The 16579-nt window shown below is 38.0% G+C and overlaps 5 protein-coding genes and 1 long non-coding RNA gene across 6 annotated transcripts; 4 read left to right on the forward strand and 2 right to left on the reverse strand.

The window, feature by feature from the left end:
- Window positions 1-1116: 1116 nt before the first annotated feature.
- LOC130505414 (uncharacterized) lies at window positions 1117-1892 on the reverse strand. The gene is made up of 3 exons (XR_008941655.1): window positions 1614-1892; window positions 1323-1399; window positions 1117-1167 (listed from the first exon to the last, which is right to left on the reverse strand). It is a non-coding gene; the product is annotated as an uncharacterized LOC130505414 (long non-coding RNA).
- A 339-nt stretch (window positions 1893-2231) lies between these two features.
- LOC108862119 (E3 ubiquitin-protein ligase WAV3) lies at window positions 2232-4355 on the forward strand. The gene is made up of 2 exons (XM_018636160.2): window positions 2232-2454; window positions 2565-4355. Exons 1-2 carry the CDS (start codon window positions 2302-2304, stop codon window positions 4353-4355), a joined length of 1944 nt encoding a protein of 647 aa, XP_018491662.2. The 5' UTR covers window positions 2232-2301.
- A 337-nt stretch (window positions 4356-4692) lies between these two features.
- On the forward strand, window positions 4693-7759 carry LOC108862127 (uncharacterized). Its single transcript, XM_018636171.2, has 15 exons — window positions 4693-4808; window positions 5140-5184; window positions 5264-5375; window positions 5473-5568; window positions 5660-5764; window positions 5835-5918; window positions 6013-6128; window positions 6232-6333; window positions 6409-6522; window positions 6602-6658; window positions 6749-6815; window positions 7025-7078; window positions 7174-7248; window positions 7344-7379; window positions 7481-7759. Exons 1-15 carry the CDS (start codon window positions 4696-4698, stop codon window positions 7574-7576), a joined length of 1272 nt encoding a protein of 423 aa, XP_018491673.2. The 5' UTR covers window positions 4693-4695; the 3' UTR covers window positions 7577-7759.
- Window positions 7760-7882: 123 nt separating this feature from the next.
- LOC108843095 (cyclin-dependent protein kinase inhibitor SMR16) lies at window positions 7883-8240 on the reverse strand (the record flags this gene model as incomplete). The annotated part of the gene is given in 3 exon segments (XM_018616191.2): window positions 7883-8060; window positions 8063-8117; window positions 8119-8240. Coding segments are annotated over 3 exon segments (324 nt in total), but the record flags the coding sequence as incomplete, so codon positions are not given.
- A 1602-nt stretch (window positions 8241-9842) lies between these two features.
- LOC108843085 (E3 ubiquitin-protein ligase WAV3-like) lies at window positions 9843-12611 on the forward strand. Its single transcript, XM_057000013.1, has 2 exons — window positions 9843-10148; window positions 10304-12611. Exons 1-2 carry the CDS (start codon window positions 10032-10034, stop codon window positions 12440-12442), a joined length of 2256 nt encoding a protein of 751 aa, XP_056855993.1. The 5' UTR covers window positions 9843-10031; the 3' UTR covers window positions 12443-12611.
- Window positions 12612-15464: 2853 nt separating this feature from the next.
- LOC130505413 (protein-tyrosine sulfotransferase-like) lies at window positions 15465-16466 on the forward strand (the record flags this gene model as incomplete). Its single annotated transcript, XM_057000014.1, has 4 exons — window positions 15465-15774; window positions 15927-16006; window positions 16117-16291; window positions 16395-16466. Coding segments are annotated over exons 2-4 (308 nt in total), but the record flags the coding sequence as incomplete, so codon positions are not given.
- Window positions 16467-16579: the final 113 nt, after the last annotated feature.

Below are 16579 nucleotides of genomic sequence, written 5' to 3' on the forward strand. Positions count from 1 at the left end.
ATTTATGAGACTATTTAACAATCTTACATATGTGTAGGTGTGGTGAACTTTAAAACATGCAACTTGTGGTAAAACAAAGTTACTATAGTAACGTAAAAACTTGAATATGGTAAATCAAGGGTCAAGAAGAAGAAGAGCATGCAGCATGAACATGGGGGGATGGGCAAACGAAACAGATGAATTTCGGCTTGTAATGAAAACATTTGGTACGTATTTAACGGTTGCAAAACCTGATCATTATACTCTCAACAATTGTTTGAGACACATTACATAAAAAAGTTTTCTAATTCATCTATGCTCTTCTACTCTGCCTCAGCAGCTTCTCTCTTTTAACGCTTCACCTCTTCTTGTTTCTGTATCTCTCTCATGATATCTGATCCTTTTAGGATTAATGATTAATAGCAGTTTTGAAGTCCTTGTACACAGCATTATCAGTCTCTTCCTCCTCCAGTTCTCTTTTCTTCTCTATGCATCAGGCTCCTTCCCAACCATCTAATCCTCCTAAACCTCAGCTTCATCATCCTCCTGGTCATGACATGAACATTGATCAAAATATGTAGAGCACATCAGCCTCTGTTCTTTTTACAAAAGATAAAGAAGTACCGTTTAAGCTAGATTTTGTTTTATTGTTCAGAAATAATACTACACTGAAGATTTTATTCTGATTTTGTTTGGTTTATACAGTAATGCAAGTGATTCAAATCTATGTCTTGTAAAACACAATTGATATAAGGTTTCTATTAAGTCATTAAAACTATACCTTTCCCATCTCCAGATGAACAGCAGGATGATTTATGATCTAAGAGATTTCTTCATCATCAATATCTATGACTGTGGTCATGACAGAGTTCGACGTGGTCATGGAATTGGTTCCGCCACTAAAAAGAGAGTCAATACTTTATGTAAGTTTCTGTGATTTATAATCCAGAAGACAAACCAGGAGAAGAATGAGAAGAACAGAGGAAGAAGAGAATCTTTGAAAAATCCTATCGACTCTTTTTTTTTGTTTTTCTAATAAATATAAATTCAACTGTCTACTACTGCAACATAGAGACCATTCATGAGTTTCTATTATATTTTTTTTTTACCTCTGGCGAAACTGAAGTTGTTTCAGTACCCGTGAATATGTATTGGCATTGCCCAACAAAGATATCATCTCCTCTTTCACTGCATGAAACATCAAACATGAACTATAAGCAAATTAAACTCCCTAAACCTTTGATTAGATGTATGATATCGTCTCATTATCATAGTTAATGAACGAAACAGAATCATCAGTAATGTTTTAGATCAAATGAACTAAACAGAAGAAGAGAACATACAGTACAAAGCTTCTTAGTGCTCTTCGGAGTAATGTTCAGATCATCAGTGTCGCCCATAGAGAAACAGAATCGAGCCACTGTTTAGAGTAATATATGTAAGTATCAGTGAGGAAAACATCACAAGATATTAGAGATGCATTAAAAACAAAATTGAACAGTGCAATATAGCAGGGATGAGAAGAAGGGAAATTAAACCATCGAAAGAGAGAGATTGATTATAATGATTGAGGGAGAGGAACTGATGAATACAACATCATGAATCTCACACATTTATAGATTGAAGATTCATACCATGGAAGAAAGAAGTAACCGTGTAAGGAGTGGGAAGGGGGCGTTAGTGAAAGCGTTAATGATAATCATTGAATGAAGAAATCCAGTAACGTCACCGATGAGTAAAAACCATAGACAAAACGACGAAATTGAACTTTGACCACTACATTCAGAAACACCATTGTTACTGGAACTAATCAAAGCATCGAGGATACGATAAACCATGAAGCCTAGAGGAAGACGGCGACATCTCATGGAAACTATAGAGACGACTAAAGGGTCGGTAATAGGCCAACACTCTTTTTCCTGTATAGGCCCATTAGAAATCACATGCAACACGTAACATATGAATAAATAGAAGAAGTCCATCGATGTGAAGTCTAATGAAACAGTGTGTTTTATATGCCTTGACACGTGTCATGCTCTCGGTGCACGAATTATCTAGCTGGAATCCTATGTGTCACAACCTGGAGAGAAAAAAACTCTATTTTATATAGATAGATCTCTTAAACTTGTTACATTAACTAAGTTGACCAATACAGAAAAAAATAGATTAGTACTTAAAAAAGACAGTTGGCAAATATTTTAAATTGAACAATTTGCTTAGTTAACCGCCTCTTCTTCTTCGGTCTTGTCTACTTATTCTTCAAGTCTTCTCATCAAATTCTCTCGGTCTTCTCCTTCCTAATTTCTCTTTGCGTTCCACACGATGGAGAACTCAAACAATGCGATGAAGTCAAACGAAGGTCTCAATCTTCCCAAAATCCTAGACCCTTCTTCCACCGATGATACTTCACGATCATCCGTTGACTCGATCATACCCGATCCCTCAGCTCCTCCTCCTCCCATCCCTTCCTCCAAGGTTCTCTTTCTCTCTCACAATCTATCTAATCCAAATTTTCATTCTTTCATGTAATTTTAGGGTTTTAGGTTTAAGATTTGTTTTTTTTTCTCTTCTTCTGAAATTAGTAGAATGAATGCGCGATTTGCTTGGATGAGATTAAGAAGGGAGATGGAAAGGCGATATTTACAGCAGAGTGCTCTCACTCGTTCCATTTCGATTGTATCACCGCCAACGTGACACAAGGAAACAGAATCTGCCCTCTCTGCAGAACTCAATGGACACAAGTCCCTTCTTCGTTTCTTGATAATAGCCGTCCCCCCTCCCGTTTCCACATCCCTGTCCCCGTCCCTGTTCCCGCTCAAATGGGTTTCGAAGACGACGAGCTTTTACCTCAAGGAGAGGCCCAAATCCAGAGTGATAACAACCAGCAGGATGCTCCTCCTCTAGAGGTTAAACTTCTTCCACAAGTCTCAGCTGTGGCGAAACAGGTCGCTCTGGATGATTTCGCTGTTCTGGTTCATCTCAAGGCGGGTGTCGTCATGAGCGATGTTGATGAGACGCCTTCTCGTGCTCCTCTGGATCTCGTCGCGGTCCTCGACGTGAGCAGCAGCATGGACGGACCCAAAATGGAGCTCTTGAAAAACGCAGTGTGTTTTGTGATTCAGAATCTCGGCGAAACGGACAGGCTCTCTGTCGTTTCCTTCTCCTCCACGGCTCGAAGGCTGTTCCCTCTTAGGCTGATGTCTGAGGCCGGGAAGCAAGCGGCGATCCAGGCTGTTAACTCCTTGGTCGCTAACGGCTGCACTAATATCGCGGAGGGGCTAGAGATCGGCGCCAGGGTGATTGCGGACAGGCGTTGGAGAAACCCTGTTCCGGTGATGATGCTTTTGTCCGATGGGCAGGACAACTTTACTTTTTCTCAGTTTGGTGGTGGGGTCCGTCACGAGACAACAGATTACGAGTCTCTGCTTCCGAGTTCCACCACTAGCGGCGGGGTTCCGATACATACCTTCGGGTTTGGCTCTGATCACGACGCCGAGCTGATGCACGCGATTTCGCGAGTCTCTAGCGGCACGTTCTCGTTTATTGAGACGGAGTCTGTGATTCGCGATGCGTTTGCTCAGTGCATCGGAGGGCTTCTCAGCGTTGTTGTTCTTGAACAAGTTGTTGAGATCGAATGCGTTCATGAGGAGGGACTGAAAATATCTTCTGTTAAATCAGGAAGCTACAGGAACAGTGTATCTTCTGATGGAAGAAGCGCCACGATCAATGTTGGTGACATGTACGCAGAAGAAGAGAGGGACTTCCTCGTGGTTCTTGAGATTCCGTGTTCCCAAAGTGAATCCATGTCGCTGCTCAAGGTGCGATGCGTCTACAAGGATCCCGTTACGAGAGAGACGGTCCGTGTGGAGTCAGGTGAACTAACTATTCAAAGGCCGAACGAGCTAACGGGAGAAGAAGTGGTTTCTATAGAAGTTGATAGACAACGAAACAGGTTCCTTGTTTCGCAAGCTATCTCGGAGGCTAAGGTTTTAGCGGATGGAGGTGATCTGAGCGGGGCAGTGGAGCTTCTTAGGAAGAGTGGAAGGGACTTGGCAGAGACACTGTCATCTAGAGTTTGTGAGTCTTTAACGTTGGAGCTGAGAGCGTTGCAAGAGAAGATGACGAGCGAGAGGATGTACGAGACGTCAGGTAGAGCATACGCATTGTCAACCATGAGCTCTCATTCGGCTCAAAGAGCAACGGCTCGTTACTCTCCAACATGCCCTGCAGTATTCTCGCCAGGACCAGCAGGATATAGCATGCCGTTGCCACAGGATTACCAGACGTCAGCGATGGCTCGTATGGTGACTCGGTCTCAGCAACTGGGGATCCAAAGCCCAACACCGTCTCCTCATGCTCCTAGAGACCAAACCTGAATTTAACAAAAAAAAAAAGACTTTGATATAAATGATGGAGAGGGGTTTGCTTGCTTGCTTTGTTTTATTTGATTTGGTGTTTTGTTTTGATTACTGGTAAGAAAGGTGACTGAGTTGGTTCAGTCACTGTTTGTTTTGTTGTTTCTTTGGTTAAATCGGTTAAAGATTTGTTGTTGCTGAACTACTAAACCAAGAAAGACATGTTTGAAAAGTAAAAAGAAAGGAAGCCACGTGTACACAATTTAGGTAAGCTTTTACTTTAGAAAAAAGAAAAGTAAACAATGCGTGGGGGACCTTCAAAGAAAAATCAAAATAAAGTTTTAATTTTGATTTAACTTACATGAGAAAAATCAACAAAAAAAAAAAGAATCGGCTCGGATTCCACCTGAGTTCTCTTCCTCACTGCTTCACTAACGACTCAGAACCTAATCTTCTAATTTTGTCAAAAACTCCGTAAGAGCTCTTCCTTTTAGTCATTCGCGACTATTTACTTTGGAATTTCGTGTATCGTCTTCTTTGTGTTAATGATTGTTTAGATTTTTTTGATCCATTTCATTTTTATTTGTTTTTAAATTTTGAATCTGTGCGATTCTTCCACCGACACGTTTGCAATTGATACTTGCTTGCAGTTCGTATGACTGGTGTGCTTGAATTATGAGCAATTTAGACATTTTAATTGATTATAAGGGTCCTGATTATAATTTAAACCTTTGTTCTGTCTCCTTCGTCTCAGTTATGTCAATTAAATAAAAATTGAATTGGTTATGTTTTTTTTTTTTTGCAGTTCGATTTGGAGACTTTGCATTCCGATGGGGACCTTTCACCGGAGGTACACACTTCATTGTTACAATCATTTATTTTTTTTTGTGGAGAGTTTTACTTTATTATTCCTTTTTTTTGTTTGGCAGCGGTGCTCCGAGAAGAAGTAATGAAAATGCAAAGCTTATCATCACGACAATTGTGGCAATGGTGTTTGGTTTTTTCATTGGTATCACTTTACCATCTGTTTCCTTTACTAAGGTATTTACTGTAATGATAGTTATTATTTTCATTTTATCTTCTCTTTTTTTTTCTTCTTTCTGTCATTTTGGTTAAATCTATTTTGTTATTTCTGCAGATTAACTTACCCTCAGGACTTATATCATCTTTTGATCTCTCCCTCTCTGGTGGCGGCAGATCCCCTGAAGACTTTGGTTCTAGACAGTTTCCTAAGGTATAAAATTAATAAAAGCTCTCTCTTTTTAATAATTGAAGATTCAATGTGTTTATTTACCATCTTCTTTTTTTTTTTTATATGTATCTAGATATTTGTTCCAACCAATCCTCATGGTGCTGAGCTACTCCCTCCTGGTATTATTGTCGCGGAATCAGATTTCTACTTGCGCAGATTATGGGGTGAACCTAGTGAGGTAACTTCTTCTATTCATGTATCATGTTTAATCTTGTACAATTGGAGAACTTACAAACAACCTATGGCAGGATTTGAAGAAGAAACCAAAATATCTTGTAACGTTTACTGTTGGGTTTGAGCAGAGGAACAATATCAATGCAGCTGTTAAGAAGGTTCCTGCGTTTGCTCTTACCCCCCCACCCAATTCCCTATCATGTCTTTAGTATATAATTCGAGCTTTATTAACACTAAGGTTTGTGGTTTCAGTTTTCTGAAGATTTCCAAATTTTGCTGTTTCACTATGATGGCCGGACGACTGAGTGGGACCAGTTTGAGTGGTCAAAGAAGGCAATCCATATCAGCGCAAAAAAGCAAACGAAATGGTAAGAAAATCTGATGGAGGGTCAGCAGATATATACTCCATTCTTCAAACAGTATTGAAAATTTGTTTGATAGAAACCTCTGGTTGTTTCTGTTTTTCTTCAGGTGGTATGCAAAGAGATTTTTGCATCCTGATGTTGTCTCAGCTTATGAGTATATATTTATATGGGATGAAGATCTTGGAGTCGAGCACTTCAACGCAGAAAGGTGAATTATTTGTCTGCAATGGTTGTTGCAGATCCAATGACAGATCTTCACAATTTGTATTGTTATATTTTTCAGGTACATTGAGTTAGTTAAGAAGCATGGTTTGGAGATTTCTCAACCAGGCTTAGAGCCAAACAACGGACTTACATGGGAAATGACAAAGAGGAGAGGTGACCGAGATGTCCACAAGTAGGAGCTCTCTCTCTCCCTCGTTTACTTTTCCTTTGAGTTCAGATCTGTCTCTAATTTTTTTTCGAGTTATGAACAGAGAAACTCAAGAAAAACCAGGATGGTGCAGTGATCCGCATTTACCTCCATGTGCTGCGTGAGACTCTTTACAATCTTTCTCTCTTTTGGCTAAACTCACTAAAGACTGCTTAATCATTTTCGTTAATGGGTTTTACTCCACCTGTAGGTTTGTTGAGATTATGGCTCCGGTATTTTCTAGAGAAGCATGGCGATGTGTCTGGCATATGATTCAGGTTTTTAATTATCTAAAAGATCTTTGCTCAGCCTTTTGCTCTTATATCTATAGTCAGTAGAGTTGACAATCACACATCATATTCACATGACTAGCAAATGTGTCTACTTTGGTTTCTCATAAAGTAATCAAAAGGAGTATAGTCCAGTTTTCACAGACCATTATCAGTTTGTGCTTTTAAAAAAAGAATCTTGTTTGTTTCTGTTGCAGAATGATCTTGTCCATGGATGGGGTCTTGATTTTGCTCTCAGGCGATGCGTTGAGGTTAGTCCATTGTAAATCCTTTGGAAGCTTTGTTTATGTCAGCAACGCCCCTTGTTAAAAAAATTCCATCTGTATGCATTCTCTTCCATTTACAGCCTGCTCATGAGAAGATTGGTGTAGTAGATTCACAATGGATTATCCATCAAGTGATTCCTTCCCTTGGGAGCCAGGTGATTAATACTTTTTTTTTCTTACTGAGAAATAAATAGACTTCACTATTGTATCTCTAACTGATCTCTTGACTCATTACATGAAATTTTGACAGGGTGAATCAGAGAAGGGGAAAACACCATGGCAAGGGGTAATAAAATAAGCACACAATATTATAGTTCCTAATAAGATATTAATACTTCTCTATCATCTTGAAAACCTAAGTGTGTGTGTGTGTTTCCTCGGTTTCAGGTGAGAGAAAGATGCAGAAACGAATGGACGATGTTCCAGAACCGGGTCGCAGAAGCAGATAAAGAGTACATGGAACAACAAAAGGTAAAAGAATAATTTAAGGGCCATCGTCAAATCTTCTTCTTACTCGTCTCTGTAAATGAAAGCTTTCGTTTCCACGATCAAGTGAGTGTGAGGATAGAGAGATCTCAGTAGTCAGTCCCATCCTTTAGTTTAAAGAACCTATCATCTGATATATCTACGTTTCTAGCTTTTATAATATCATTTCCCACTTCCTCATCTTACAACTCAGTGATGATATTTGACTTATACAATATATATCTCTTAGAAGATACTTCCCTATTTGAGAAACGATCCAACTTGCACAGTACACCGATTTTTTTCACAATACAAGAGTACACTATTTTATTACAAGATCTCTGCACAGAGATAACTAATTGTTGCAAAATAAATCAAAAACTAAAAAGCAACGTCGGAAGAGCTTTCTTTGGAACCCTGGGTCGATGTTTCTCGGATACCTGGCAAGCTTCATGGGAGCTCCAGGGAAACGTGCAGATAGTGGTGTGTCGGAACCATCACCATAGACTCCTCTTTTTGAAGACAGAGAGCAATGCTAAAGAGATTTTGATACAGACTTTATCATTTCTTCATCGAAACAAGTAGTAAGCGAATCAATCCTCATCCGGTTATTGTAGTGGTCACAGAGTGGAGACAATGCAATGAAGCCACTTTAATCTTTTGTGATGATTAGCGTAACATTTGAGCGTTGGGTATGATGGATTTATATAAAAATCATATAATATGATAAATTAAATATTTATATCTGATCGGATTTGTTTTATGTATACAATTATGTATTTTTCTATATATTTATCCAAGACCTCTGCGTCGGATGAATTTATATAATTAAAGTTAAGAATTCATAAGATTGATAAATTAAATATTTATATCTGATTGAATTTGTTCGTTGTATACAACTATATTTTGATGTATACATTGCAGCGGGACTATTTGTAATTGTAATGTAAAATAAAACATATTTTGAATTTATGATGGATTTAAAATTTAGAGAACAATTGTAATTGTGTTTTTTTATGGACCTATTAAGACCATACAAAATTAACAAAATCTGATTATTAAAAATTTTATGGACTAAATAAATCGAATACTCTTTAAACAGATCAATCCCTGAAAAATAAATTGGTAACTTTTTTTTTGCTCTAAATCTTTAACTAATAAATACTTAAAAATATGATGATTTTCGAATGCTTCAGACGACAGTCTATATGATTGATAGTTAGGTTAATTTAATACATTAGTTAGCAGTAACTACCAAGAATTCATTATCATTTATCGTGATACATTAAAAAAAAAGTTTTTCGTAACTACAAAAAATAATTGGGTAAGTTTTTATTTGTTGCCAAAAAAATTTAGTGTTCAATTCACATATATAACTTTTAAAGAATTGGGTAGCAAACATATATATTCGATAGATACACCAGTTTGGTGATAATAATTTTGTATATTTTTTTCTTATTCTATCAAAACAAATATATCACACTTATCTAAATATATTTTTTGTCAATATAGAAAATAAAGTTTATATAGTTGTAACCTCATATTTATAATTTATAAATATTTTTTTTTATTTATCCACTTTTCATATTATAAGTGATCGAACTGAATTTATAATTTCGTATTTTTGTTATAGAATATAGAGTTTATATAATTGTAATCTCGTATAATGAATAAAATATTCTCAAACATGATGTACCCCCACTTAAATGTAGACAATTATATATTTAAATTCAAGAAAATAAAGTTTATAAAAATTATAAAGAAAATAATTCAGAAATAAAAAGGTAAAATCGGTGCAAAATCATTGCTTTACAAATTAAAATCGTTTTATAAATTGTAATCAGTTTATCAATTATAATTGGTTTACTAAACTAAACCAAATTAAAAAAAAAAGATACTAAACATAACATCCGGTTCATATTAAAAGGTTTTGGTGAACATTATAATATATGATGGTCGTATATGTTAAGGAAGATAATATCCCTAGTGAATCTCCTAATCGAATTTGGACCAACGTCTTTTTCAATTGCATCTTCGATCCAATTTAATTGGTTTGACTGACTGGCCTTAAAATTAAACTTAACTAATCCACATTTATATTAAACGTTGAGAATCCTAAAGTCTAGATTTTTAAAGATAATTGACGCTAGAAATTTATTTTATTTCTATGATAATTGAAGAATAAACATCGTAAATCATAAAACTGAAATATTATAAATACCTTTGTCAAAAAAAAAAAAAGTTATTATAAATACCATGTTTGACCAATTGTAAAAGGTAAATGCTAAAAGAAAAAAAAGAAAGACAGTTGGCAATTTCTTTAAATGTTTCGCTTATTTATTCTCCAGAGACCGCCTCTTCTTCGTCTTCTACTACTTATTCTTCAAGTCTTCTCCTCATCCACCTCTTTCCGTCTTCTCCTTCCAAACCCAACCCCTCTTGATTTTGTGTTCCCGAGTCTCTGCGTTGCAAAATGGAGAACTCAAACGATGCGATGAAGTCGAACTCTTCTTCCACCGATGCCTCACGATCATCCGATGACGCGACCCGATCCGATCCGTCAGCTCCTCCCCCTTCCACTCCCTCCAAGGTTTGCTCTATCTCTCTATCTCTACCATCTGTCTAATCAAAAGTTTTATGTAATTTTAGGGTTTTGGCTACTGTTTATTCTATTGATCGTCTCCAATTAGGGTTTAATTAGGTTTAAGATTGTTTTTTTTTTTGTTTTCTTTCGAAAATTTGCAGAATGAATGCGCGATTTGCTTGGATGAGATGAGAAAGGGAGACGGGAAGGCGATATTCACAGCAGAGTGCTCTCACTCGTTCCATTTCGACTGCATCACCACCAACGTCAAACACGGAAACAGAATCTGCCCTCTCTGCAGAACTCAATGGAAACAAGTCCCTTCTTCCTTTCTTGATAATAACCGTTTCCGCATCCCTGTCCTCGTCCCTGTCACCGTCGTCCCCGCTGAAATGAGTTTTGAAGATGATGAGTTCTTACCCCAGGAGGAGGCCCAAACTCATCAGCGAGAGGGTGAGCCTCTCGAGGTTAAACTCCTCCCGCAAGTCTCTGCAGTGGCGAAAAACCCCGCTAGTGATTTTGCCGTTCTTGTTCATCTCAAAGCGGGTGGTGAAGTGAGTGATAGTAGCTCCTCCACCACTCGAGCTCCTTTGGATCTCGTAGCGGTTCTCGACGTGAGCGGTAGCATGTCCGGACCCAAACTGGAGCTCTTGAAGAACGCCGTGGGGTTTGTGATTCAGAATCTTGGCGAAACGGACAGGCTATCCGTGGTTGCTTTCTCCTCCGTTGCTCGTAGGCTGTTTCCTCTCAAGGTGATGTCTGCGGCCGGGAAGGAAGAGGCGATTCGAGCTGTTGACTCCTTGGTCGCTGGAGGTGGGACGAATATCTCCGAGGGGCTTAAGATTGGTGGTAGAGTGATCGCTGACAGGAGATGTAGAGTTCCTGTTCCGGTGATGATGCTTTTGTCCGATGGACAAGACGGGTTCGGTTATTCTCATTCTCGGTCTCGGTCTGGTGTTCGTGATTACGAGTATTTGCTCCCGACGAGTTCTACTGGTCGGGTTCCGGTGCATGCTTTCGGGTTTGGCTCTGATCACGACGCTGAGCTGATGCACGCGATTTCGCGAGTCTCTAGTGGCACGTTCTCGTTTATTGAGACGGAGACTGTGATTCGCGATGCGTTTGCTCAGTGTATTGGAGGGCTTCTCAGCGTTGTTGTTCTTGAACAAGTTGTTGAGATCGAGTGTGTTCATGAGGAGGGACTGAAGATAACCTCTGTTAAATCGGGAAGCTACAGAAACAGCGTGTCGTCTGATGGAAGAAGCGCCACGATCAGTGTCGGCGACATGTACGCAGAAGAAGAGAGGGACTTCCTCGTGGTTCTTGAGATTCCGTGTTCCCAAAGTGAATCCATGTCGCTGGTCAAGGTGCGATGCGTCTACAAAAATCCTGTTGGGAGAGAGACGGTCCGCGTGGAGTCGGGTGAACTAACCATTCAAAGGCCGAATGAGCTAACGGGAGAAGAAGTGGTGTCCGTAGAGGTTGATAGACAGCGAAACAGGTTCCTTGTTTCACAAGCTATGTCCGAGGCGAAGGTTTTAGCGGACGGAGGTGAGCTGAGCGGGGCAGTGGAGCTTCTCAGGAAGAGTGAGAGGGACTTGGCAGAGACGCTTTCAGCAAGGTCGGGTGATGGTCTTTGTGAATCTTTAACCTTGGAGCTGAGAGCGTTACAAGAAAAGATGACGAGCGAGAGGATGTACCAAACGTCAGGTAGAGCATATGCATTGTCTAGCATGAGCTCCCATTCCGCTCAGAGGGCAACGGCTCATTACTCGCCAACGGTGTCAGGATGCTCGCCAGGATACTCGCTAACATCGCCTGCATACTTGCCAACCTCCCCACCATACTTGCCAACCTCCCCAGGATATTGCTTGCCACAAGCGTATCAGACGTCAGCAATGGCTCGTATGGTGACTCGATCTCAGGAACTGGGGATCCAAAGCCCACAACCTTCCCCTGGTCCAGCATACGCATTGTCTAGCGTGAGCTCTGATTCGGCTCAGAGAGCAACGGCTCCTCCTTACTCGCCAACATCCCCAAGATACTCGCCAACGTCCCCAGCATACTCGCCAACATCCCCAGCATACTCGCCAGGACCAGCAGGATATAGCATACCACAAGCGTATCAGACGTCAGCAGTGGCTCCTATGGTGACTCGGTCTCAAGAACTGGGGATCCAAAGCCCAGGATACTCGCCAACATCCCCAGTATACTCGCCAGGACCAGCAGGATATAGCTTGTCACAAGAACTGGGGATCCAAAGCCCAGAACCTTCCCCTGCTCCAGGAGGCCGAACCTGAATTAAATAAATAAAGGAAGGGTTTGCTTGCTTTATTTTGTTTAATGCAGTGTTTTTTTTTAATTTCTGGTAAGAATGGTGATTGAGTTGGTTCAGTCACCCTGTGTTTGTTTTGTGTTTCCGCAAGCAGCAGACAGCAAAATAATAATTATTGTCTTAAATTTACTTGAGATCAGTTACTTAAAATTTTAAAATATAAGTAAGCTCTCAGTTAACAATATAGAAAACTAAACCTTGTAGAAGCAATTGTGAGGAGTTTAAGATCACAATGCTCAGTGAACATTACAAGCCTTATTCCATGACTCATAATATAATTTTTGATCCAGTTCACATCTTCACTAATAGACTTTATTCAGTAACAAGCATCATACACCTCTTTATTATTTGTTGTGCTCAGTAATGATGGTAAACATATATTCTTCAGAGCAAGGTTTAAACTTTAAAGTATGAATCACACATAGTGTTTAGAAAATAGTAGGAAACTTTGCTGAAGTAAGTGCACTGAATTTTACACAATTTGAAGTATTGTAGTGACAATCTGGACCACATTTTCATTCCCAGCCTTCTTTATGCCTTCTATATCAGTTCTGCAATCACCTCACCTGTTTTTATCGCACCATGAGTGTTGATCGCCCCTCGACATTATGGACCATTCTCATCTGTTCCCGTGGAAAAGTTATATTAGTGTTCTATGAATAGTAATATCTTAATCTACCAAATATAGTGTACCAAATATAGTGTAAATATGCAATTTATACAAACGACAATAACAAAGATCTACGTGCACAACAATTTATTTTATACTAAAATATTTTTGGACTGAAATTAAAAACCAGAAAAGTGCAGCACACATGAATCTAACACATGTCACCAGACTCAAAGGAACAAGCAATGTTTTTACAAACCACATGCATAAAAGACAAACAAGTGGCAACACATCAAATAAAGTATGATGATTGATTATTTACCAAATCTAAGAGTTACTTGCCTTGTCTTCTCTTCTCTCAGAATTCTGGATAAATGTTGAATTTGAAGTATCAGAAACTTCTTCTTAAGCTTCTTACGGTAAGTGAATTCTAAAAACTTTTAATCCTTTTCATTTATTTGTTAATTAGGATTTTGTTATTATAATGGGCTAATTGGATTACATATTCACAAAACAAATCAAAATTAAAGAGCCCAAAATAATTTTTTTTTACTAAAAACAACTTGTTCAATCTCCTATGCTTCCAACCACGCCATCGACGATGCCAATTCTGAATCGTGTGCTTCTCGCCGTTCCAAACGTCTCAAAATCGGAATTGTGATTCTATGTCGATTCCGAGCGGTTCCGAGCGATTCGGTTTCCGTTTCTGTTCCAGGAAACACGAAACGCATGATCAATAACGATTCCATGATTAGAAAGCCTCAGTTCAGAAAAAATAACGATTCCATGATACGTAGCCTAAAACACACTTATCAAGTTCATTATCTATCTTATCTCTCTCCTTTATAGCAGCCTTTCTGCATCTTAGTGCAACATCACCTAAACTCAGCATTTTGTCCCGTCGAAGATTCTATGTAGTCCTATTTCAGCAGTCCTTTCGTTACTTCTCTGCAATATGAGGAAATCTCCAGTCAAAAAAATTTTGTTTTAAAAGAACGATCTCAAAATTTGTTGGAGTCGATTTCGATCTCAAGATTTTTATGAGTGTTTTTTTCTTTAACTATCAATACCATTAAAACAGAAATATTTTAATCATTCAAGTATACCCTTAATGAATGTTTTAAATTTTTCAAAAATATCCTTAATGACATGAACAAACAAAAAAAATCATTAATGGATTAGTGTCTTTTGATTTTATGGGCTTATTTCAACATTTAGATGGACTTGCTAACTAATTAAATGGGTCATGTTTTTATATAATCAAATTCAAATTTCATAAACTTTTTAATATCAATACCATAAATTAAAGTCTACAATAATTTTAATAAGTTGATATTAGATATTGAAATTTTGTAACTACACGGGATAAGACTTCAAAAATATTATTGGCCAGTTTATATGTTTAGCAATATTTTATATAAATTATAAATCTTTAAAATTATATAATAGCCCAAATAAAAATTTCAGATAACAATATTTTGAAAACTGACCCGAACACTGAACCGGACAATTTACCGGGTTACTGGGTCGTTGAGTCGACTGTAGCTAAACCGCGGGTGAACCGCATATTAAATGAATTAATTTTATTATATAATAATATATTAACTAATAAAATAAAATAAATATAAATATATAAAACTAAAGTTACTACTTTCTAAATATATTTAAAACATAAAATAATAGTTTGGATATGTATATATTTTATGTTTAATAAACATTTAGAATACTTAACTTAACTTTTTATATTTTTATTTTCATTTGATATACAACTAAAAGAATATTCTACTGGTTCAACCGATAGTTCAACTGGTACCGGGTTTTGGGTTTTAGTGGGTTTGAGCGGGTTTTTGCAGGTTTTTAAATTTTGGGTTTTGTACCCGAATTTATTTTAGATCACCGGGTTTTCTGGTTCAACTGCGGGTCCGGGTTGGATTTCAAAATACTGGATAAAACTATTGTTTAACGTATTTACAAACATAAAACGGCTATGGCGCATTTTAAATTTCGTCATACTGTACACACTATAACAAACCCGCATAATTGAAACTTAATCATGTCATAGTTTATATAATTAAAACGAAGAATTATCAATCTTTTATATTGAAAAAACAACAGAAAAAATACCCTCAGAATCTAGTTTCTACCTTTATGTTTTAAACTTTTAATCATGTTAGTTTATGCTTAGAGTATCTTTCGGGAGTGTTAAAAGAAAACACACATTAATGAAAAGATCCAAAGTCAATAATATCTGAGAAGTTTTTGGAATAATATAAAATGAAGATTTTTTGCATATTCTTAAAATATATTATTTATTTAATAAAATTGAATGTTATGTGATTCCATTATTATTTTATAAAACGTGCCTCGCAAGCAGAGGTCAAACTTAATTGATTCGTTACCGGTGGGCTCTTCTCCTCCCCGAGTGCATGTTTCCGTAAAACCTTAATAAATTTTTATTTGTTCTGGGTGGGCGAGGAGAAACCAAGAGAAAATCTCGTGACCCTGTTCTCTCCAGAGCGCACAATCTCTCCTTTCCTCGTTCTTCTTCCTCCCATCAATCGATGTAATACAACCCTTGTTTCGAGCTTCTCGTAGGGCCTAGTGGATATTAAGTTTTGCCACCTACAGCGATCGACTGATCGAGGAAGGGAAGGAAGGGAGCAGGAGATCTCGATTCCCCCATGCACGTACGTAGGCCTCTCTCATGTTCCCCATTTCTTATTCAATTCCTTTATTTCCCTCTGTTTCGTTTTAATACACAACTCTGTTCTGGGTTTTTGTCGTTTCGTATAAAACTTTTGATTTTTTTATAATCTATGTTTTGATTAATCATCATTAGGGTTCGGAATCGAGGTACAATGCAAATGAATCATCCTATCTCAAAGCTAGCTCTGGTGTGGTTAACACTTCTCGGCTCAGGTTTGTATAGAGAGAGAGAGAGACTCGATTGATTGATTGATTGATTGATTGATTCCCTACTTCACAACACTTGGTTCCTCATTTGTGTCTTTGATGTCATTGTCTATCAGTTCTTGTCTCCTCCTTTGCGGAGCTCGAGTTTGGTCATTGTGAGAGAGTTGTGAAGAGATGGGCAGATACTTCTACTTCTGGTGAAGAAGATCCTAACAAAGACAAACGCTCGCTTAAGGATCTGCTCTTCTTTCTCCATGTTCCTCGAACTGGAGGCGGAACTTATTTCCACTGGTGAATCTCTCGTTCTCTATCTCTCTTACCAAAAGTGTTTATTTATTTATTGAGTTAATTTGAAAAATAATTTGTTTAATTTTGTTGTTCCTGCTTGTTGAAGTTTCTTGAGGAAGTTGTATGATCACGCTGAGGAATGTCCTCGTTCTTACGACAAGCTCCATTTCGATCCTAGGTAATCTTCCTATGGATTGCGCTAAGTTAACTTTTGAATAACTTAGCAGAGCCATGAGATCAGTAGATACTTCGAAACCTTTTCCTTCGTTTGGCTCATCATCCCTCTGTAAA

This window comes from Raphanus sativus, unplaced genomic scaffold, assembly GCF_000801105.2.
Source record: "Raphanus sativus cultivar WK10039 unplaced genomic scaffold, ASM80110v3 Scaffold2253, whole genome shotgun sequence".
NCBI classification, from domain to species: Eukaryota; Viridiplantae; Streptophyta; class Magnoliopsida; order Brassicales; family Brassicaceae; genus Raphanus; species Raphanus sativus.